The sequence below is a fragment of the Rattus norvegicus genome, chromosome 10, assembly GCF_021556685.1.
Source record: "Rattus norvegicus strain SHRSP/BbbUtx chromosome 10, alternate assembly SHRSP_T2T, whole genome shotgun sequence".
NCBI classification, from domain to species: Eukaryota; Metazoa; Chordata; class Mammalia; order Rodentia; family Muridae; genus Rattus; species Rattus norvegicus.
The window spans coordinates 107,581,060-107,604,380 of record NC_141543.1 but is presented as its reverse complement, the minus strand read 5'-3'; the positions used below and the strand labels follow the sequence as shown (position 1 = coordinate 107,604,380).

The 23,321-nt window shown below is 48.4% G+C and overlaps 1 protein-coding gene across 6 annotated transcripts in view; it reads right to left on the bottom strand.

The window, feature by feature from the left end:
* The window catches only part of Unk (unk zinc finger), a 30,294-nt gene extending 7,324 nt beyond the window's left edge, over positions 1-22,970 (bottom strand). For 3 of the 6 annotated variants that reach the window (XR_015630826.1, NM_001430241.1, XM_087573297.1), the window contains 9 exon segments: positions 22,792-22,970; positions 6,185-6,394; positions 4,954-5,130; positions 4,660-4,790; positions 3,746-3,881; positions 3,115-3,232; positions 2,613-2,697; positions 837-979; positions 330-530 (listed from right to left, as the gene is read on the bottom strand). Coding sequence is in view for 4 of the 6 variants with exons in the window: in NM_001430241.1 (NP_001417170.1) it covers positions 330-530; positions 837-979; positions 2,613-2,697; positions 3,115-3,232; positions 3,746-3,881; positions 4,660-4,790; positions 4,954-5,130; positions 6,185-6,394; positions 22,792-22,895 (1,305 nt within the window). In the remaining 2 variants the exon portion in view is untranslated. 6 annotated transcript variants of the gene reach the window in all.
* Between the last annotated feature and the right edge of the window lie 351 nt (positions 22,971-23,321).

The window sequence follows — 23,321 nt, the reverse complement described above, 5'->3', positions numbered from 1 at the left end:
CCTGAACAGGAGGTTGGCTCCTTCTCCTAGGTAACAAGCCCAGGTTTGTCCCCTGCTGTCCTGGCCCTCAGGTCCTGTCCTCTTATTAGGCATTAGAGTTTGGAAGGGAAAGGGGGATAATCTTGTCCCCACTGGCTGGCTCAATGGCTCTGGGAAAGCTATGCAGCCTTTGGCAGAGCGACCACAGCTTCATAAAGAAAAAGCGAGCAACAGCCCCTGAGAGGGTGAGGGCAGTGCTACCTCTTGAACCTCCGAGGCTCGGCTGCTCTTGTCCCACAGAAGAGGCGCAGTTCACTGGCCTCACCCTCTGCTGCCCCTGAGTCCTTTACCTGGCACTTGAAATTCTTCAGGTACTCCGCCCCGACCTGGTCTTCCCTCTCGCAGCCAGGAGCTTTCTTATAGCTGCCAGGGGCGAGGCTGGCCTCCCCAGGGAAGACCAGGCCCTCCAGGTTTGAGATCTTCCGGCTGGGGCCAGGCGGGGAGCTGCAGAGGTGAGGTGGACTGGCCAGGCCACTGCTCCTACAGAGGAGCTGCAGAAGAGGACAGGTTGGTAATGGGCACAGGCACAGTGGGTACAGGGGAATGGCCACCCTCCAACCCTGCTTCCAAGGTCAGGCATCAATAAGCATTCGAGGACCCCTGCGCCTCAGAAGGGATTTGACAGACAGGAGTGGCAGGAGGCTGATCACTGCCAGCTCTGAAGACACATCCCCACCTCCTTGCCCTTGGCCCCAGGACAAATAGCAGGGCCTCGAGCTCCTGGGGCAAAGAAAGGCAGGAGCTCGCTCCTGGGCAGGCAAGGTGCCCACCCACTCACTCCCACAACAGGCACGTACGGCGCTGAGGTCAGGGGCATGCGGGCTGGAGGGGCTCACAGGGACCGAGTCTCCGGCAGCAGATGGCATGTACAAAACTGGACCCGGCTGGGTAGGGCTGGATACGGCTGAGGAAGGCGGCACATCATCACTTAAGGGTGGCGCTGCAAGAAAGGGTGAGGGTCAGCAGGCCCCCCAGCCGTGTCTGTCCCTGCACACATACACCTGCACATCTTCCAAAGGAGGCCATGCATGCCCCTGCCGCTGGAGTAATTAGTTATCTATCTCCATTGGCATCGCACATTCTACAGTTAACTGCAAAGTGTGAGTGAGACAATGGGCTTCGCTTCACGGAAAGGAAAACAGGCTCAGGAAGCTCAGGTTAGTTTTCTGCGACAACAGGGACAGGAGACAGCAGGCTGGAATCTCAACCCCTTCTGAGTTAACCCCAACTACTGATGAACAGCTTTGCTGGAAGCTGCAATTGGATGGTCCCAGTCTTACAGCTGCCAGCTACCTCTGAGCCCCCCATCTACTACCCTAGAGCTTTCTGTTCATTTTCTCCCCTCAGAGACAGAGCTGGACCTAGAAAGAGGGTGAGAAGGGAGAGAGGTGTCGACCCCAGCACCCACTTCATGATGGAAGAGATGGCCTGGACTGTGGCACGCGGGCGGCGTCATAGATTTCTGCTGTTTCACGGTGCAGCTGCAAGCCACCCGATGCCACTGAGCACCCGAAACGAGCAGACTTACACTGAAATGGACTCTAGGGGCTAAAATGACTTGGGGGAGATGGCTCAGTGGTTAAGAGCACCATCTGCTCTTCCAGAGGCCCTGAGTTCAAATCCCAGCAACCACAGGGTGGCTCACAACCACCTGTAATGAGATCTGATGCCCTCTTCTGGTACACATATACATAAATCTTTTTTAAAAATTATTTTAAAAAATGACTATCAGTGAAGACAGCATGAAAACAATAAACCCCTCAATACTTTTTAAATTAATTACTTATTAAAATTATATTGATAATTTTTTAAAGATTTATTTATTTATTATATATGAGTACACTGTAGCTGTCCTCAGACCCACCAGAAGAGGGCATCAGATCTCATTACAGATGGTTGTGAGCCACCATGTGGTTGCTGGGAATTGAACTCAGGACCCCTGGAAGAGCAGTCGGTGCTCTTAACCCCTGAGCCATCTCTCCAGCCCCCTATACTGATTTTTAAAGATTAATTAGCTAACTAATTAAGTTTGAGGCAGGGTTTCCCTACATAGTTCTGGAACTCACTCTGTAGACCAGGCTGGCCTCAAACTTAAGATCCGCCTGCCTCCACCCACTCAGAGCTGGTATTAAAGGTGTGCACCACCATGGCCAGCTATGAAATCATCTTATATTGAACAAAGTAAAATACTAAAATTAACTTAACCAGTTCTTTGTCTAAGAACACCATATGAAGCGACCTTCACTCTGGTGGATGGCTCTGCTTACAGAGGCCAAGCCGATTCACTAGGAAGAGCTCCGTGCTCAGGGGACCGAGCGGGTCGGGGGCTGTGCGTGCTTAGTGCCTCAGCCTTGCCTGGGACTCAGAGCCCAGCAGGGCGAGAGTCTCTGAATCTATCTCAGGCCCTTAGGAGCTGCGCTAGGGCTTCCAGGCGAGTTCCGGAGTGATTAGAGGGCTGCAACTTCCCAGATGAAGAGTCCTGTGCACAGGGTACTGCCAGGGACTGGTCCCATGGCTGAGCCTCAGCAGAGTTAGGGGAGAGAAAGGAAGACAGGGTCATTGGAACTACATACGTTCTATGTGGGCAAAGGCGCAGAAAGGTCCTCGGGGACAGCTGCCGGACTGCTGCATGTCGTTGCACTTGGTGGACTTGTAGATCTGAAGGGGGCAGAGCAGAGCAGAATCAGGTCAAATTCAACCCCAGGCAGACACTTGCACTGACTGAGGCAGGGATGGCTTGGAATCCCTCTGCACCTCAGCCCCTTCCATTCCCCTACGGCTCCACCGACTTCTTTTTTAGGGGAAAGGATACATATAGACTATGCCTGCCTTAAATTCATAACTGCCCTGCCCACCATCTCATGCCCTGAGGTGACAGGCACACCCCACACACTCAGTTTCTCATCACCAACCTCTTCCTCAGACCTTAGGGCAGCCCACCAGCAGTGCACGCCTTCTGGAGTCAGAGGCACAGGCGCTCCAGAAGCTAACACTGGGCAAGCAGACTCCCCTCCTCTAGGGCAGCACCAGGATGTGTGCTTGCTGCCTCACTCTTGCCCTCCTCTTAGGACCCACCTCGGGGTGGAACTGCTGCTCTGTGCGAGTGTGACAATACTGACAGGTGTCTCCATTTTCACACTTGCCAGGGTCTCCCCACTCGTCCCCATGCTTGACGTTTGGACATGGAGATGACCTGGTTCAACACAAAGGGATCAGATGATAGCAAGAGAGGGTGAGGCTGGTGCCCGTACTTGGATCCTGCCCACCCTGGTCTCCCTGTCTCACAAGGTCAGGCACAGAAACGGGTAAGATCAGCTATGGAGGAAGGATCTCACTGGGGCACAACATCAGGCTGTTCCTCTGGCCCAGCTGGCCACCTAACCAAGGAGGACAGTTTTGTTCCCTTGAGCCACACACTAAGCCTCTGACAGCCCAGGAGGCAGGCCACAGCCATAACCCATTTCCCACACGGGCGTGGCCCTTCCCAGCACACACATCCTGAGGAATCAGCAATGGACGTCAGGCAAGAACTGGGGAGGATTTCCACCATTCAGCCATCCTTCGTACCCCTCCTCTCATAACTGGGCCCGTAAACCCTGGGGCTTGGCTTCCTGCCTCATTGGGAACCATGACAGTGGCAGCCTCAGTCATGATCCCTTCCCTGCCACTCCTCCCTCCTATGACTGGCCTCTTGGGGCCAAAGGACCTGTATTTGTGCTTCCGAGGACTCCGGCGCCGGTCCTTGCTGTTGTGGTAGTAGGGACAGGCATAGCCCTGGCGGCACAGCCGAGGGGGTTTCTTGCACGGCTCTGTCTTGTAGTTCCCCAGCACATAAGCAGTCTCTGCACAGAAGGTCAGAGGGCAGAGGTCAGGGGACGGAGCTGGAGCATCCCAAGATCAGCAGAGTGTAGGGAAGGCATGGAAGAGCTAATGGGAAGGGGTCCAGAGCTGAGACCCCACGCAAGGAAAGCATCAACAGGATCACATCTTTACAGGCCGTAGACATGCATGGTGTGTGTGTGTGTGTGTGTGTGTGTGTGTGTGTGTGTGTGTGTGTGAGAGACCCCACGCAAGGAAAGCATCAACAGGATCACATCTTTACAGGCCGTAGACATGCATGGTGTGTGTGTGTGTGTGTGTGTGTGTGTGTGTGTGTGTGTGTGTGTGTGTGTGTGTGTGTGTGTGTGTATGGATGAGGATGTGTGTGGGAAAACCCAGGGGAATCCCAGGAATGCAGTACATCTGGAAAGTCCCTTCCAAGTGCCTTTTGAATGACAGGTTTGACATGAAATGAAGGGGTAGAAGTAGGGCTGAAGAAATAGCTCGGTGGTTAAGAGCACTTGCTGTTCTTGCAGAAGACCTGGGTTCAGTTCCCAGCACCACATGGTGACTCACAACCATCCATCAGTATGCACATGGTACACAGAAATACATTCAGACAAAACACTCATACACATAAAATAAATATTTATAACAAAACATTTAAATGGAAATGGGATGATGAAGGGCTAGATTCCTAACAGACGTGGCAGCTTCATTGGAAAAGGCAGGTGGTATCCAGCCAAGGCATCGAGCAGCTATGGAGAGGGGAGTACAGGGGCCACCAGAAGTTGCCTGTACCTTGCCACCGGGGCTCCTCACTGAGGATTTTTTCTATCATGGCATGGCTTGCTGCCCCAGCTGACTGGCCCTCTATGCTGCCCTCTACTGTAGTCTGGCCATTCTGCAAGGCCTCCATGGCCTGGAGCTCCCTGGGAGAAGAGGAAAGGACACACAGGGTGGGGAGGAGGAGGAGCACGAGAGAATGGGAAACACAGTGCTGTCAGTTCTTTTATCCTGTTGGAGGTGAGCAGCTACAGCAGCTCGCCCGCCCCATGCCCCCTACCCCCTCCTCACAACTCAGCTTCAGCCTACCTGATGTCGTAAACAGGGGAGCGGAGGTCATGCGGGCCATGGGCAAAAGCGCAGTGCAGGCCATTTTTGGTGCAGTTGCCTTTTGAGTCTGTCTCATGGATGCAGATTCCAGTTTTATAGTAACGGAGGTGATACCTGCGTTCAGTGTCCCCTGTGGTCCTGTGCAGGAATGGGCACCTGCAATACAGCATCCCAAGTCAGTCAGCTTTGCCTCGAGGCCAGCTGCTGAGGGCTGCCACCATGGTTCAGAGGGTACAGTGGTGGGAGACTGAGGAAGAGAAGGATGAACTCTCTGGCCACCAGGGCTCTGTGTGTGAGTGCTAAGATCTGAAGGGCTTGGAGCCCCAGGCAGATACTTTAGGGGACACACTTCTGGGTGAACATGTTTGGGTAACAAATGCTGCCCAACTCAGGGGTCATCCAAGAATCAACACTTTGAAACTTGTACACATGTCCCATGAGCTTTAATAAGCTTCTGGGATCAGCCAGGCCTGACCTCTGTGAAACAGGCCGGCCACTGTAGGAAAGTTCAGAATACTGCACAGAACTTAGGGAGCGGTTCCTAGTACTGTTCTGAGGCTGAAACAAGTGAGAAGAAGGCCAATGGTGGGCCCCCGTTTCCCACCTCATTTATTAATGGTATATCCAATTCCTGAACAGGGAATTGTGAAGACATTTAAAGTTATCCAACAAGCTAGGTGTGGTGGCACACACCTTTAATCCCAGCCCTTGGGAGGCAGAGGCAGGTGGACCTCTGTAAATTTGAGGCCAGCCTGGTGTTTGTAATGAGTTTCAGGACAGCAAGGGTTTCTGTTATGAGACTGTCTCAAAACAAGAACAAAGGCCATCTAATCGGAAAACGGGCGAGGCACGCACGCTCTGTTGCTCCCAGCAGCCACCACAGTGGGAATTGCACAGGATGGTGCAGCAGATGGGGACAGGACACGTCGGGTGAATGAAAATCCAGGGAATCATCTTTGTCCAAATGTGAGCTTAGTGGAAGAAAGGCTGACTTTTGGTTTTCATATAATATAAGCAAAGGAAAATGGAAGCCACTCCCAATGCTGGACCTTTTAAGTCAGGGCAGGGGTGAGCCCAAGTTTGACCTGTAGCTTGTAGCCGGGCTCGCAAAGCAGCCTCGGAGGCCTAGCTCCCTAAATGTCCCACGCTTACTCTGAGGGCATCTGACCCAGGAGACCTGGGCTCCCCCGCGGGCAGGTAGGGCACTCACTCGTCGCCCTCTGGGCAGAGGCCTGTAGCCTCGTCGTACTTGGTGCAGTAGACATCTGGACTGTAGTTGAAAGTGCCATCCCGCCGGCGGATGGAACGGCGACGACGCTGGTTCACAAAGTGCCAGTGGAAGCAGGTATAGGGCCGATGCTGTGTGCATTTGTGCTGCACGAAGAGTGGGCACTGCTCTGTGCGGAACTCCTTCAGGTACCTGCGGAGAGACTATCTGTAAGGCGCAGGATAGGAGCAGACTTGCATCTCCTTGCTTCCTAGCAAAAAGTGAGCCACCAAGTCCCGAGGGCCCTGCCCTGGGGTGCCAGTTCCACTGGGACAGCAGGAGAGGTCCAGGCCTGAGGCCGAACCTCGCTGGGATTCCACACAGCATGAGCCGCAGGCCACAAGAGCCTTGTGGGTTGTTGGGGCCAGCTGTAGTATTCAGCAGCAGCTTGGCTGAGCGAGCCCTCTGAGGTTTCCCAGGCCAAGCCACTAATCATAGGGAAAGGGTTATTCACAAGAGGGTGAGCGGTCTGTGGTTCCCTGCTGTCCACATGCACCTGACCATCCGGAGACCTCCCCTACACTAGGGACCAAGTTGGCACTGTGGACTGAGGGAAGAAATATGGAGACACTGCTTTGGGGCCCTGTTTGCAAAGTGTCCCTCTGGACAAGCTCTAGTCACTGTCCTTGAGACGTCTTCACACCTGCACGAATACTGGGAAGGAGTTCACACAAGGTCCTAACCTCCTCCTTAGACTAAACCATCCCATCACCCTACGCAAGACAACAGCTGGGGCTGTTCTCTCTTCTACCCTCATGTGTCAGGGTGTCAAAGTCTCCCCCATACTCTACAGTAGAGGGCTTCAAACCCCTTCACCCCCGATGGGACATATTGGGGACAATTTGTTTTCTTCACTTAATCCCACCTAAGGCTCTCCCAGACTGGGGTGGAAACTGTCCTGTTGACTAGGCTGTGAGTGCAGTTTTCTTTAAATATTTCATTGTGTATAGTGTGCTCGTGGCTGGGTGGGAATGGGAACATATGCCACAGCACATGTGTGGAAGTCAGAGGACAATTCTATGACAATTCTCCTTCCACCTTTATGTGGGTTCCAGGATCAAACTCAGGTCACTGGCTGCTGCCATCTTCAAAACCATTGGCAGGCCATTTTCTTCAGACATTCTTTCAAGTGTTAATTATACAAGTAACCACTGGGTTGTGAGGTGAGGAGAGATGCAGAGTGCCCACTGCAGACTGGTTACATACATAGGCATAAGGGGCAAGGCGGAAGCAACCCGGTTTGAACTGGCGGCTGCTGTTCAGGTGGAGCCTAGGTCTGCAGGGCATAGAAACAGGCTTCAGCCCACATGCCTGAGGACTAGTCAGACCAATGAAAGCAGGGATCAGATAGAAGTGTCTGGTGTGAGGGCACAGAGACAGGAGCAGGTTTCATGGGAAATACATTATGTGTGGGACTGACAGAAAGGTGGACAGGGGTGTGAAGACTTTGCTCCTGCTATCTTAGGAACCAAGAAGGGTCCCTGTGACCCAGGCGGGATGGAGAGACACACGGCATCCAATCCCATGAGGGCCAAGCTCCTCTACAGAAGTGAGTGCAGCAAACCCACAGGCTGTGCAGCTATTGCCACTGGGCCCCAGAGACATCCCGAGACATTGGAGAAAAATCTGGGAGGCCATACGGCCTGATGCTCTCCTGGATCTTTGACATTTAAACAAAAGATCTCTCCTGTCTGTCTGCCTGGCTAGAAAGACACTGTGCCTTCTTGGCTATATTCAGATACCAAATCCTGGCACTAAATTAGGGTATACCCATGCTCCAAGCTACGAGACTGATCCTTCTTTGAGAAGCATACGTTCTTCCTACTCCTGAAGTAAATACAGAACACCTACGTAAGATGGACTTCCAGGTGCCTGGAGAGATGGCTCAGAGGTTAAGAGCACTGACTGCTCTTCCTAAGGTCCTGAGTTCAAACCCCAGCAACCACCTGGTGGCTCACAACCGTCTGTAATGAGATCTGATGCCCTCTTCTGGTGTATCTGAGGACAGCTATAGTATATATGTTTATATATAATAAATCTTTTTTAAAAACAGAGCTCCAGGGGTTGGGGATTTAGCTCAGTGGTAGAGCGCTTGCCTAGCAAGCGCAAGGCCCTGGGTTCGATCCCCAGCTCCGAAAAAAAGAAAACAAAAAAAAAAAAAAAAAAGAAAGAAAACAAAACAAAACAAAAAAAACCCCAGAGCTCCAGGGCTCACTGCTACTCTGTCCTCTTGCCCCTCCCACCTCTCCACGTGCTCATGGCCAGCCTCTACTTCTCTGCTCACTCTCTCTGCCCTTCTGTCCCTACTACCCTCTCAACTCCCTTCCTCATGCGGTGAATAAACTATTCTATACTAAAAAAAAAAAAAAAAAAAAAAAAAAAAAAAAAAAAAAAAAAGGAGCTCCAGATAAACACTGAGTAGTTTCCTATCCTATCATACTCCATGGGACATACTAACACTGAATCACTGTGCACTGTGACTCTATCCTCTATCTAGCTGGTATCCAATACTTAACTGTTCTCTTGAGGCTGCTGTAAAATAAAATTTTGGTGCTCTTAAAAGTTTGACAGGGTGTGGTGGCATAGTCTTTAACCCCACCACTTGGCACAGGCAGGAGCAGGTTTGGGGTCAGTTTGGGGTCAGTACGGTCTATCCAGTAAGAAAATAAAAGCATCTGAGGCTGGGCTTAGTGGTACACACTTTAATCTTAGCACTAAGAAGGTAGAGGAAGATGGCTCTCTGTAAGTTGGAAGCCAGCCTTCACAACATAGAGCATTTCAGGCTAGCCAGGACTATTTAGTGGGGCGCTATCTCAATAATAACAAAATAAAACAAAGAGTTTGGTGTCAGCATCTTGATGAGAACACAGGAGACAGGGAAGGCACTAATATGTGGTCCCTAGCGTGGGCGTAGCTGTTCTCCTGAAGAGCCACTTGCTGGGGCGGAAGCTATGCACGGGAGCTTGCACACTCGGGGCAGCCAGGTCTCCAGTGCCACATACATGCAAAGGGCCCCACACATCCTGCCTGTCAGGAATTCCTCAGGTGGGGTTAGAGGCAACAGATCACTTCAGCCACATCTGCACTGCTGCTGCTCCGTGTCGGGTACCCCGTTCTTGTTAATAGGACTCGTTATTCTTCCTAAAGCCTGGGTAAGCCAACACCGCCACTCAGCCTCGAACCCAAGTGCCATCCACCAGGCCCACTGTGCTCTTCTAACCGTCCTCTTTGAGTCTTCATCATTCTGGCCACAATTGGAACACTTGGGGCCAGAAAACTTTCCTGTCTTTGTTTGTCTTACTCCTTACTGTTGGAATCAAAGTCTGCTGAATGGAAACGAACCTTTGGATGCCGCAACTTCTGTGAAGTCTTCCTTGCTTCACCTAGCTCTCTGTTAGCTCTCCACTGCCTCGAACACTGGGGATAGAACCCAGGGCCTTGCACATAGTAGGCCAGCACTCTCCCACCAAGCTACACACTATGCGTTTCTTAGTTCTTATCCTGCTTTGCATATTAATCATACACACTTTGCTTTATGGATTGAGTATGCCTTATCTGAAATGCTTGAGATGAAAGTTACTTAACATCTTTTTAAATTTGGAGAGCTAGACGCTAAGCTACCATAGGGATGGAACATAACTCTATTCACAAAATGTATGTTTCACATACATTTTAGAAATATCAACTCCTGAGTAACCAGAATTATAAGTACTTACACCATGCCCATCCATACCTGTGACCCAGTACACAGAGGAGAGAAACTTCCCACTTGGTTTTAATTTTGTCTTTATTTCTGTGTTTACACATGTAGTGTGCATGAGTACAGGTACTCATGTGTGTAGGTACTCATCAGAGGTGATGCTGGGTGTCTTCCTCTATTGTTCTCCCCCTCTTTCTTACGACAACGGCTGTCCTGAAGCTGAAGCCCAGCCATCGGCTGGAGCAGTGGGCCAGACCATCAGGATCCCCATCTCCCCCTCCAGTGCAGAGACTACAGCGTGTGCTACCATGCCCAGCTTTATCAGGATGCTGGGCATCCAAAACCAGGTCCTCATGCTTAGGAATTAAGTCTTTACTCAAGGAGACATCACACTTGGCCCTCTACTTGGGATGTCATGTCTGTGATCACAGTTTTGTCCTTTGCGATTTTATGTTAGAGCTTCTCAGTTTGCACTATATACATGACTATATATAGTACTACCACTTTATATCACTACTCTATATGACTCAACGGCAAACTCATCGGAATCCAACAGGTCTGACAAAGAAATAATACTTGCCTGTTTTCTGACTCAAGCATCAAGGAATTAAAAGCTCACAAAGGAGGAAACACCAACGCCTGACAGCACCACAAGGCACCATCACGGGGAGCACCAAGCCTTCGGCCAGGGGAGATGTACTACAGAGTGACTTAGAACTTAGCACTCGGGACTCAACTGGACTGCAGAAAAAATTTGCAGGACGAAAGGCCAAACACAGAGTTTATATAAGGCCTACAAGATGGTGCAGCGGATAAGGCAGCTGTGCAGGCCTGACAGGAGTTTAATCCCCAGAATCAAAGAAAAACGGCCAGAGACTGACCACCTACTCCACAAAGCTAACCTCTGACATCCACATGCAAACCCCCACCAGGCACAAATGGACATAAATACATGCAAATACATTAAAAAAGTAAAGCTGCATTTGGGGGACAGAAGAGATAGATGGCTTAGCAGCTAAGAATGCTGTCTAGGGGCTGGAGAGATGGCTCAGCGGTTAAAAGCACTAACTGCTCTTCCAGAGGTCCTGAGTTCAATTCCCAGCAACTACATGGTGGCTCACAACCATCTGTAATGGGATGCTCTCTTCTGAAGTGCCTGAAGAGAACTACAGTGTACTAACATATAGATAAAATAAATAAATCTAAAAAAAATACTGTCTATTCTTTCGGAGGACCCAGGTTCGACTCCTAGCACCTACATGGTAGCTATTAACTGTCAGTAACTCGACACCCAGGGGATCATATTCCCGCTTCTGGCCTTTGCAGGTACCACGTGTGCACTTGGTATCCAGACATAAATGCAGGCAATGCTCCCTCTCCTGTCCCTCTCCCTCTCTTTCCCCCCTCCCTCCCTCTCTGCACTACTTTTGGAGCTGCTGAGATGGCTCAGTGGTTTAATCCTCAGAACTCACATGGTGGGTCACAACCACGCACAACTCCACTTCTAGGGGATGACACATACACATGGTGCACTTATACACATGCAGGCAAATATTCACACATTAAATAAATAAATGCTACTTTTTAGTTCACTACAATCAAGAGACTTCTAAATGTACGCATAAGCCATTATGAAAACCGCCCCATCTGTTAGTTATGCATCACAGTGTTCTCTAGAGTTTCCCACTTTTCCTTTCCTCTCCTACCTTACACAACAGGAAGTCAGGACAAAGCCACTCAGATCCCACTCACAGGCTTCCATCTTCCACAGACGGAAAACAGGATTTTACTAATGACCAGGGTGACCTCCTGCCTCTGTCTTCTGGACAGACAAGATGACAGGTGTACAGCCGTACAACCTTGGGAGAGTGGAGTTTTCAGGGGATGCACCCAGCTGTGTCCAGTCAACCTCCGTCCATCTTTGTACTTCAAAAGTCTGGAAGCATTTGGTCGTGGTGCCAGGTTAATCCCACACACAGGAGGCAGAGGCTGGTGGATGCCTATGAACTGGAGGCTGGCCTGACCTACACAGGCAGTTTTAGGTCAGCCAAAGCTACACAGTGAGATGATGTCTCAAAGAAAAAGAAAAGTTCCAAAGGACAAGATGGCTCAGTGGTTAAGAGCACTGACTGCTCTTCCAGAGGGCCTGAGTTCAATTCCCAGCACCCACATGGTGGCTCACAACCATCTGTAATGGGACCTGATGCCCTCTTCTGGCGCGTCTGAAGACAGCTACCGTGTACTCACATACATAAATCTAAAAAAAGAGAATAACTAAATGGACTACAAATCATATTCTTCAGTCAGCTCTCCAGAAACCCAAGAGGCTAAAAGCCAAGGGACACTTCCCTGGCCTCCCAGTTCCTGCAAGAATTGAGAGGAAGCAGGACTCTGGGGCTACACCCTCAGAGCACCACACTCACGCAGCCGTACAAGCCAAGAAGCAGTGACCCACAGGGGACAGGACAACTCACCAAACCACTTGGGCACCTGAGTAAAAAGCCATCACAGCCGGTGTGGGGGCACACACATGCAGTCCCAATACTTGGAAAGGTAAGGCAGACAGATCCCTGTGAGTCCAAGGCCAGGCCAGACACAGGCAACGAAAAGAAAACAAACAGTGAACATTTTACACAGCCCACTGTTGGCCTTTTGGGAACTTTTCTCCCAGTAATTTTATATACATACAATAACTATAATCACTTTGTAATATGATGTTGTTCTTCAAACTTAAACTGGATGCATGCATCTACTTAAAGAAAAGTGACCCTGACTTATTTTCTACTTACATTGGGTTCTCTCCATTTTCTAAAGCTCGGGGGAAAAGGGCAGGCTCCATGAAATCTAAATTGAAGGGCTGGAGAGATGGCCCAGCTGCTAGGAGAATATGCTGTTCTGCAGGGGCCAGAGTTCCAGGGGATCTGATGCCCTCTTCTGGCCTCTGAGGGAACTGCACTCACATGGCACACAGCCCACATTCCCTCTACACACATAATTTGAAATAAGAAGAATAAATTTAAAAAATCTAAACTCAACCAGATATGGTGGCGCATGCCTTTAACCACTGCACTCAGAAGGCAGAGGCAGGGGAAACTCTGTGAGTTCAAAACCAGACTGGTCTACAAAGTCAGTACCAGGAAAGCGAGGGCTATAGAAACAAAGTGTCTTGGAAAACCAAGGAAACAAACAAACGAACCCAAAAGGAAATAAATCTGGAAAGGCTGAGTGGGTTGAAGATGGAATACAGGTAAGAAATTCCCAAAGGAATACACAAAAATATATCAAAACCAAAACAGGGTAGTAAGATGGCTCAGTGGCTAAAGGCACCAAGTTTGGTGATCTGAGTTTATCTGTGGTGCCCACATAGTAGAGGAAGAAAACAGATTTATGCAAGCTGTCCTCAGTCACAAACACATGAGCACACACACAAATAGAGACGTGTTAGCAGGAATTTAGCCCTACAACAGTGAGAGAGGCAGTCCAGCGAGGGTTCTGCAAAGACCAGAGAGTGGCTGGACAGAGAACTGTTCTCTGAAAGACTGACGCTCAGGTACCCTGTGGACTCAGACTATGTTGGTGCAGATGACTTGGGCTGAGCTCAGAACCCAGTAAGGGGCCACGTGCAGTGCTGCATCCTGAGACCGATAGACTGAGACTAAGGGTGTAAGGAGGTCCTGTAACAAACAAAGCATTTACAATGTGTAAATGCCAGGAACTGCCCCGTGCACTGTGCTTGCTGAGATATGGACCAGCTCACTACCTCCAGCTCTAGGCCGCTCCAAGCCCCACCTGTGTGAGTTCATGGACCTTACAGCAGCAGTCTTGTGACTGTCCTAGAAACTGCAGTGTGCGAGGCAGAGCTGGGCCTCACACAGCTGACATGACCATGAGACAGACCCTTAATCACCTTGCTGACTATTAACTGCACTTAACTGACCTAAAGGAAAATACACACAGCACCAAGTAAGTACCTGTGAGGCTGCCCTGTGTGCACCATGGAGCACTTCTGCCAGGACATACAATATCCAAGTCAATCAAAGACAACCAGAACCAGCTGTGCCACACACCTTCCCTCTCAGCACACAGGTGGCACAGGAAGTGGGTCTTTAGGAGTCTGGAGCCCATCTGCTCTGCATAGCACATGTCAAGCCAAGCAAAGCTACGCACCCAGACCTGAGCTCAAAATGAACGAATGAATAAAAAGACAAACGTTGTCTTTAAATATGTCCTGCTAGGTATTTCCTTCTCCCTCCCCCCTCCCCCCTTTCTCTCTCATATCAAAAATAAATTATAAGTTAGTTTTCAAGTAGAAAAGTATTGATCTCTAATTTATGTTTACACAGATTTGGTTCACACAGACTTGAAGAAAGTTAAATAACAAGCACCTTGTAAATAAATTAACATCAAAAGACACAGCAAATAACAAAATAAAAACTAAGACATAAAAACTAGTTAAAACTTTAATTAATAACACACCACATAAAAGGATTTAATCAAAAAAATTCTTTTTCTGGATCACATCTACTTCTCTCCATTAGAGTTCTGTAAATAAGCCAAGATGAGACCTGAGCCTTCCCACTCCTCGTTAAGAAGCCAATCTTTCAGGACTGACAGTGGCCACACGGGTCAATGCTGAGCATGGACGCATGCAAACTGCGACACAGGAATAGAGGAGGAGCCATGTCGCTCAGCTCTTCTTTGTCTACCTTTGTCTTCTGCATCTCCTAAATAAACTGAGCCACCAACAGGGGAAAGGTGACTTCTCAGAGAATGCTACGTCTGCTTTTAGTTGCTAGACCCTTTCCATCTTCGCTCTCCCCAGCTCTTGATAGTGCTGGCAAATTCTACACACGGGCAAAGACAAAAGGAGGGGAAATTGAGGGATCTTACAGAAAATGGTGAAATGTTTGCTGTGGTTACAAGGAATGCAGAGATAGTCATTAGCAACCCAAGTGCCTGAGCCCCGTGGGCTGGCTGCCCTGCATGCCCATGCAAACCTAAGAGCCACCCGGATGGACAATGGCTCTCCCACCTTAGCAGACACTCTCTCCCACCCTTTCTGGCCCTGGGAGGTGAACCCAACTCATATCATGAAACAGATGGGGAAAACAGGCTTCCTCTTTCAGCAGTTGTCAATTTCGAGACAACACTTCTCAAACTTGCTGTGAACGTCTACTTAGCTCAAAAGCCCTCTGACCTTCCCACATGGGGGCACACCCCTGAAGCACAGTGTAAGAATGCAGATACTGAAAGGCTGGGAGCAGGGCACCGTGGAGCTTTTTGCAAATCAGTCTTTCCCATATTGAACAGAAGGCTGCTGAACAGATCGTATGTTCAAAAGTCTCTCTATGGAAGTGATCTTTATTAAAATTTTTAAAATTTTGAGAAAAAGTCACAGTTTAAACTCATCAAAGTGTATATTTGGTAGTTTTCAATATATTTGATCATGTGCAATTCACGGAGCTGAGAATGTACCTCAGTTGGTCAGGGCTTGACCATGACTAGCTACCCTGGATCACGTAAACCACAGATGGTAGCCCACACCTGTGGTCTCAACACTCAGGAGGTGGAGCAGGGAGCTCAGAGGTCAGAGGTCAAGGCTATACTTGGTAGAAGAGCAGGTTTGAGGCAGCCTGAGCTGAGACAATGTCTGAAGAAAGAGAGAGATCGCAAGAGGTAGCAGGGCAATGGGGAGATGGGAGGGAGAAACATTAGGATAACTAACATGTGCTGATTAAAAAAAATTTTTTAAGCAGAAAAAGGTGTTGTTGCTGGGCATGAAATCCCAGCATGTGGGGAAGAGGCAGGCAGATCTGTGTGAGATGCCAGGGTTATGTAGCGTCCCTGTCTCAAAGAAAAATAAAACGATATAATCATCACAGATGTCTAATTCTAGAATATTCATTCCCATTGAACCAAAAATACATCCCATGCTCATGATCACAAGTGCTGCTTTACCCATGTTTCTCCAGGTGCCTCTGTTGCTAGGCATACTGAGAAGGTCGTCTAGGGTGAGTTTACAGACCATCTGCTGGTCTATGGAATGCTGCACGTCTACATAATGTCAAACCAAATTTCTTAGCATTTTTAATAACCAGGCTAATATAGCCTTATGTAGTAGCTAGGAATGACAGAAAAGCTTACATCCAGCTTCTACCTTCACGTGACACACTAGTGTGCTCCCAAATTCATTGTTGCGAACTGCAGTACAGCCACACACACTGGAGTGCAGCTTTCTGAACAGCACGAGTCACTCACTGACCGAGCATCAGAGAGGAACTGAATGTGGATACATTAAAGGGAAGGCAGAAGCCACGCATGGCGGTGCATGCCTATAGCCATTAGTCCCAGACTCAGAGGCAGAGGCAGAGGCAGAGGGCAGGCGGATCCCTGTGAGTTTCAGGACAGCCAGAGCTATATGAAGAGAGACCCTGTCTTAAAAATAAAGGAGAGGAAGCAGTAATACTTGATTAGCCACAACTGTCCATAGTAGCAACTTCAAAATACGGAAGATACACTTGGCCAGTGGTAACACTTCTTTAGGATCAAATACACTTGGACTACAGAACAACGAAAACAAAGCCTTTAATTATTAAACAAATACTGTCCAGATTGGAAACATAACCAGAAGCCTTTCTCCTCCACCTCCTTCTTTCATAGCTCCTGACCCAACAGCTTCTAAAAGAAAATAACAGCCAAGCAAATGCCTAGCAAGAAAGCTGCCTGTGCGCTTCTCGGGCTGCAGGATTTTAAGTGTGCACATGGCTTCTGAGACACAGGAGAAGAGACCTCACCTTCAGGCATCAGGGTGTTAGAAGCGGGAAGTAGTAGTCCACGTGGGTGTCTTGTTTTCTGCACTTACATGGGGTGCTATCTCCAGAGAAGCTCCTTACAGGGTGCCCAAGATGGAGTGCTCTAAGTTGTTCTCAGGGTTGTCCAGCTGCCCTCAGCAATAGGTCAGTCTTTGTAGGTTGACAGAGACCACCAGTCAAAGCAGATGCATATGGACTGAGGGAGCTTCTTTAGGTATCTAACGTCGCTGGATTAAAACAAAAAACTTAACCATTAAGCAAATTGTAACTTTATCACTACTTTAGGAATAAAAGGGATAAATCACTACTTTATAAAATCACTACTTTAGTGAAAAGCCCAGGGTCAGCATGGCACTGAATGAATGGGATTTGGTGAGCCTTGACTCGAAGCCACAAGCAGCTCTTCTGTTCTGAAGGAAGTTAATTTGGTTTGATAAACATGTAAATAAGATCCAGACAGGATTATGGTAACTCTTCCTCTCTGATGCTCGTTCAGTGAGTGACTTGTGCTGTTCAGTAAGCTGCACTCCAGTGTGTGTGGCTGTACTCAGTTTGCAACAATGAATTCAATACACGTTCACTTCCTAAATCTTCCAAAACACAATCAGGTGAAGTCCGTGAAGTTATAACAGTAATGTAGCCTCAGGATAGCCTCCCTCTTTATACATGCTAGGCAATCATCCTACCGACTACAGCACATCCGGAACCACGTCATCTTTCCTGAGGAAAGCTCAAGAAATCAACCCTGTACTGGGGAGATGGCTAAGAGTTTGTAGTGTGGCCAAGTCTAACAACCTAAATTCAATCTGGGAAACACACATGGTACATAAAGAAAACCCACTCTTACACACTGTCCTCTGACTTCCCCAGCCCACAACATAAACACAATGTTACACTACAACAAAAACACAAATAAGTTCTAATCCAGGAGACGCCTGCACAAACAGTATTATGGAGCATTTCTCTTCTAAGAAATCACCTAGAGGGCAGTGTGCTGCATGCCTTTAATCCCTGCACTGGCAAGGAGACATCTGAGTTCAAAGGCTACACAGTGAGACCGTTTCAAAAATAAAGAATAAATAAGCCACCCCAAAACTTTTCCATAACTAGAATTTCATTTTCCTGTATCAAGAGCATTAACAAGTCTGAGAATCAAGGAAAGCCACAGGACTCAAAAACAGGTATCTCTGACGCAGACTTCCTCTCTCTTACAGGGCAAAATAACAAAAGAAACTAATATTTTAAATGATACCGTCCTTCCTCAGCCTGTCCTAGCGGTGAATGCCTTTAATCCCAGCAGAGGGCAGAGGCAGACAGATCTCAGCCTGGTCTATAGAGTGAGTTCCAGGACTACATAGTAAGACCCTGTCTTAACTCACTCCCCCCGCCCCCGTGTGTGTGTAAGTGTAAGGCACACACGTGTGGAGGTCAGAGAAAAACTGGTAGAGCTGACTCTCTCCTTCCACTGCTGTGGGTTCCTGAGTCCTGAACTCAGGTCATTAGTCTAACCCAACTGCTTGTACCCACTGAGCCATCTCATCAGCCCTCAACTAACTCCCTTTTTTGTTCCTTCTGTTTTTTGTTCTGTATTCCTGGCTGAGTGCTGGGATTTAAGGTATAGGATACCACCACCTGGCCAACTTCTTATTCTTGGATCTGTTTTTTATGAAGCTCTTCTAACATACAATGTAGACTTGCTATGAACAAAGCTGGCTTAGATTTTGCCCTTGACAAGAGATACATGTGGTTCTTTTGCTGGAAGTGTCTTAACTTACACATCACTTTCATTTTCCTGAGTGCTAATGAAATACTTGGAACTACACAACAGACAACTCTAATATAATCCTATTTTTCTATAAGGACTGGATTCCTCAAGGCTAGCGCAAATAGCAACAACTATTTGCTGGTTATTTCAACTTCCCTTAATGCAAGATTGTTTAAAAGATTAAGAGGAGGGGACTGGAGAAATGGCTCAGTGGTTAAGAGTACTGACTGCTCTTCCAGAGGTCCTGAGTTCAATTCCCTGCCAACTACATAGTGGCTCACAACCATCTGTAATGGGATCTGATGCCTTCTCTGGTGTGTCTGAAGACAGCTACGTTATAATTATATATATAAAGTTAATAAATCTTAAAACCATCTTTTCATGAACTTTTGGCTACAGGAGTGTTCAAGCCTTCCTGGACACACGTCTGTAATCCCAGCACCTAGGAGGTGGAGGCAAAGGGATGAGTAGTAGCTTGGGGTCATCTTCCACAGAAAACTTAGAGTGAAACAAAAGGAACTAACAAATCAAGTGATGGCAGCAGACATCTCAAAGGAAGACAGGACTCTGAGTTTGAGGCAGGCTGGGCTTCATTGAGAGCAATGTCCCAAACCAAACTCCCTTAAAAACAACACGTCAGGGGGTTGGGGATTTGGCTCAGCGGTAGAGTGCTTGCCTAGCAACCGCAAGGCCCTGGGTTCGGTCCCCAGCTCCGAAAAAAAAAAGAAAAAAAAAAAAAAAAAACAACACGTCAGAAGTTTTAAAAGGCAAAACATTATGGGACTGGAGAGATGGCTCAATGGTTAAGAGCACTGGCTGCTCTTCCAGAGGTCCTGAGTTCAATTCCCAGCAACCACATGGTGGCTCACAACCATCTGTAATGAGATCTGATGCCTTCTTATGGTGTGTCTGAAGACAGACAGTGTACTCACATACATGAAATAAATAAATCTTAAAAAAAAAAAAAAGTGTCTCAAGCTGGTGAGATGACTCAGAAGGTGAGACACTTGCCACCAAATCTTATTTCTAGATCCTGTATGGAGAAAGGAGAAAGTAACTAATGCTCACACGCATACATCACCCTCATACCACAGGCACTCAAATACATGATTTAATAAAGATGCCTCAAGACCCTGGAGAAATAGAACAACAAACACCAACTGGGAATCAAGAGGACCAAACCTTGGCTATTAGGACTGGACAGATGGTTCAGCTGGCTGCTCTGGCAGAGAACCTGGTTTGATTCCCAGCACCCACATGGCAGCTCACAACCATCTATAACTCCCGCTTTAGAGGACCTGATGCCCCTCTCTGGGTTCAAGAGCACCAGACACACTCCTGCTGCAGACACACACACACACACAAACAAAATAAAAACAATTTTAAAAAAATCAGATACAGCTGGGCGCCAGTACGCACGCCTTTAATCACACTACTCAAGCAGCAGAGACAGGCAGATCTGAGTTGAAAGCCAGCCTAGTCTACACCATGAATTCCAGAACTGGGCTACACAGTGAAACCCTGTCTTGAAAAACAAACAAGCGAACAGTTCATACGCTGACAATCAATCACACTGTATCCACTCCTTTCATCTGTAATTTCAAAACGACCAGAAAAGCATTCGAATGCACCGTCAGAGTATCTGGGCGACCACACAACACAGAAACTGAAGCCACAACTCATGCTGGCCACCTCCCGTTATCTCAAGAGTTCTGGAGCTGAGGAAAAGAAAAGAATCCCCAACAGGAGGCCAATCTGAGCAACACAGTGAGTTCCAGGCTAACCAAAGCTATATACCAAGACCTATCCTCAAAAAAAAAGTCTATGGAGAAGGCTCTATGAGTGCTTGCTGCAAGCATTCAGACCTGATTTCGAATACTCATCACCATGTATAAAGCCAGGTACGGCCACACGTGCTTATAACCCCAGTGTTAGGAGGTGGGGAGAAGTAGATGGTAGGAATTCACTGGCTAGCCAACCTGGCCAGTTTCAGGTCCAGTAAAATAAGCTATTTTTTTAAGATTTATGCTGTCTTCAGGCATCAGATTTCATTACAGATGGTTGTGAGCCACCATGTGGTTGCTGGGATTTGAACTCAGGATCTCTGGAAGAGCAGTCAGTCTTAACCACTAAGCCATCTCTCCAGCCCCAATAAACTATTTTTTAAAAGACTTATTATTTTATGTATGTGGGTGTTTTGTTTTACATGTATGCCTGCATACCAGAAGAAGACATAGGATCCCCATGGACTATAGTTATTGACAGCTATGAGTTACCATGTAGGTGTTGGGAATTGAACCCAGGACCTTTGGAAGAGCAGCCAGTGCTTTTAACCACAGAGCCATCTCTCCAGTCCCAAACAAACTATCTTAAGAAAATAAGGGGGTTGGGGATTTAGCTCAGTGGTAGAGCGCTTGCCTAGCAAACGCAAGGCCCTGGGTTCGGTCCCCAGCTCCGAAAAAAAGAACAAAAAAAAAAAAAAAAAAGAAAAAGAAAATAAGGAGGGACAGGACACCTGATGCCCTCCCCTGATCTCCGAGTGACAATGTACACTACACACATTCTCAAGAAGAAACCAAGACGTATTCCAGTTTGTTTGTCATTGTACCAAATCATGATCCAAGTAACCAAAGATCATTTAAAAAGTTCCAAAATGAGGCCCAATGCTACAGATTTGTAATCCCAGCTACTCAGAAATCTGAGGCAGGAGGATGTAGAGTTCAAGTCCTGTTTGTGTTACAGAAGTTCAAGGCCAGCCCAAGTAACTTGGTGAGATTCTAGCTTAACAAGTAAAAGATAAACAAACACATGGGGTATGTGTGTCAAGATACAGCTCAATGGCAGAGGTGATCCCCAAAATGCAAGAGGCCTGGGTTCAGTTTTACACTACAACACGAGCTGCTGGCTGTGAGATGACAGGGTTGGTAAAGCACTTGCCAAGCTTAGCCATCTGAATTCAATTCCTAGAACCCACATGGTGAAAGGAGAACCAATTCCTCCAAAATGTTTTGACCTCCACACTTGCATATATTCACATACAAATAAACACATCTAATTTTTTAAAAGTTCCAATAAGCTTATAAATTTGGAAATCAAAACCTCATTTTTTCGTGACCAGGTAAGTGACATTATTCTGATGTTAGCTCATCAAAAGCAATGGCAAGGTTCCAGAGAACTCCGGTAAGAAAGGACCAACAAACTGACAATATTTGAGAGGTTAACCTGAGTTACACAGCAGTGACATTTGAATGTTGTCAGCCAACATCAGAGTCACTCAAAGAAACCAATACATTTTCTATAACCAAGGTTCCCCAGTCCCATCTCCCAAAAGGGTCAAGCCAAAGCTCCTCCTGCCTGACTTAGTTCTCAGTATTTCCAAAAGATGCTTCCTGCTCCCGGCTTAAGTGTTGGTCAACTCTCAGGTTCTGAAATTTCCACGGGTTGGGATCTCCTAAACAGGCCCATCATTCGGGCACCCAATGGGGGATGAGAGGCACTCCTGGCACATCGGGGAACGGAAACCAACACCACTGTACAAGAGGAACCACACCGTTGGCCTTTGTCTCACAGAACCTAGGCCTTCCGTGACATGACAGCCACGAAGATAGGGACCTAAGCTTGTACAACATGCAGCTTTTCCATTTTGACACTCTCATTTACGCCAGCTATACGAGGCTCTCTCGCTTGCCAGATTCTCAAGGGGCCTGCAATCATTTACACCCCGGATGTCGCTGACTCAAGCTGGAGAGTACTGCCTGATTCCGTGTCTGCACGTTTGACTGGTTAAGGGAATTCAAGCAGGGTGAATTATCCTCGTGGACAATCAAACGGGCCTTAGATACAAAAAGATCTCCGGTGCAGAGTCTCCTCCCAGGACTTCAAGCAAACAGTCATTTCTAGACACGTCTAGTGCTGGCTGGTAGAGAATTAGACTTGTCACGTCGTGGACCTATGTCACTCCCAAATAGCCTGCTACTGTGGTTTTATGTCTGAGGAACAGTCAGGCCTTCAAGGCCTACCCTGAGAAGTGTAGATTCGGGACCCGAGCTCCTGCCTTTCCAACTCGGAGGCTGGGACCGAGTTTCCCGCCCCACTGCCCCACTAGAGGTTGGTGACAGTTGAAGGAAGCTGGGACCGGCCCCAGCAGGTTGGAACCGGTCTGGGCCGAGCCGGAGGAAGGGGGGGGAAACAGCCTCGCGCTCTCCCTGCGCGCGTGACTCACGCTGGCCGCTGACGTCAGGCGTGCGCGCGCGGCGGGGGGGGCTCTACGTACGTGTAGTGCTGCGGTTTCTCGGGCTGTGCCTGCAGCACCTGAGCGGTAGCGGCCGGGGGCGCCGAGGAAGCTGCCGAGCCGCCGGGCCCGGGGCCCTTCGACATGGTCCTGTCTTCCTGCCTCTTCGCCGCTCCCCTTTTATTATTCAGTCTGCGCGGTCCGCGCCGAAGACCCACAGCGCCTGCGCCGCGCCACGAGAACGTGAAGACCCCCCGCACGGCAGCAAAGGTTGCTGGGAGTTGTGGTCCTCCTTTCGGGTGAAATTTTACCGTTGGCACAGCGTCGCTGCTAAAGTGCAAGACCACAATACCCAGAGATCTTTGCGGACGGTGTCCCGGATGCTGAGGATCCGCGATGCCTTGTGGTAATTGTAGTCTAGTCACTCTTAATAGTACTAGCGCGTTTTCAGTGTGGTCAGAGGTGAACTCTACCTTGAAACTGGATCCTCCGGAGGGCAAGGAATCAGTTAGGGAGGCCTGAAACGATTCCACGGAGAATGTGCCAAATGTAATTACAGTGCCAACAGTGAA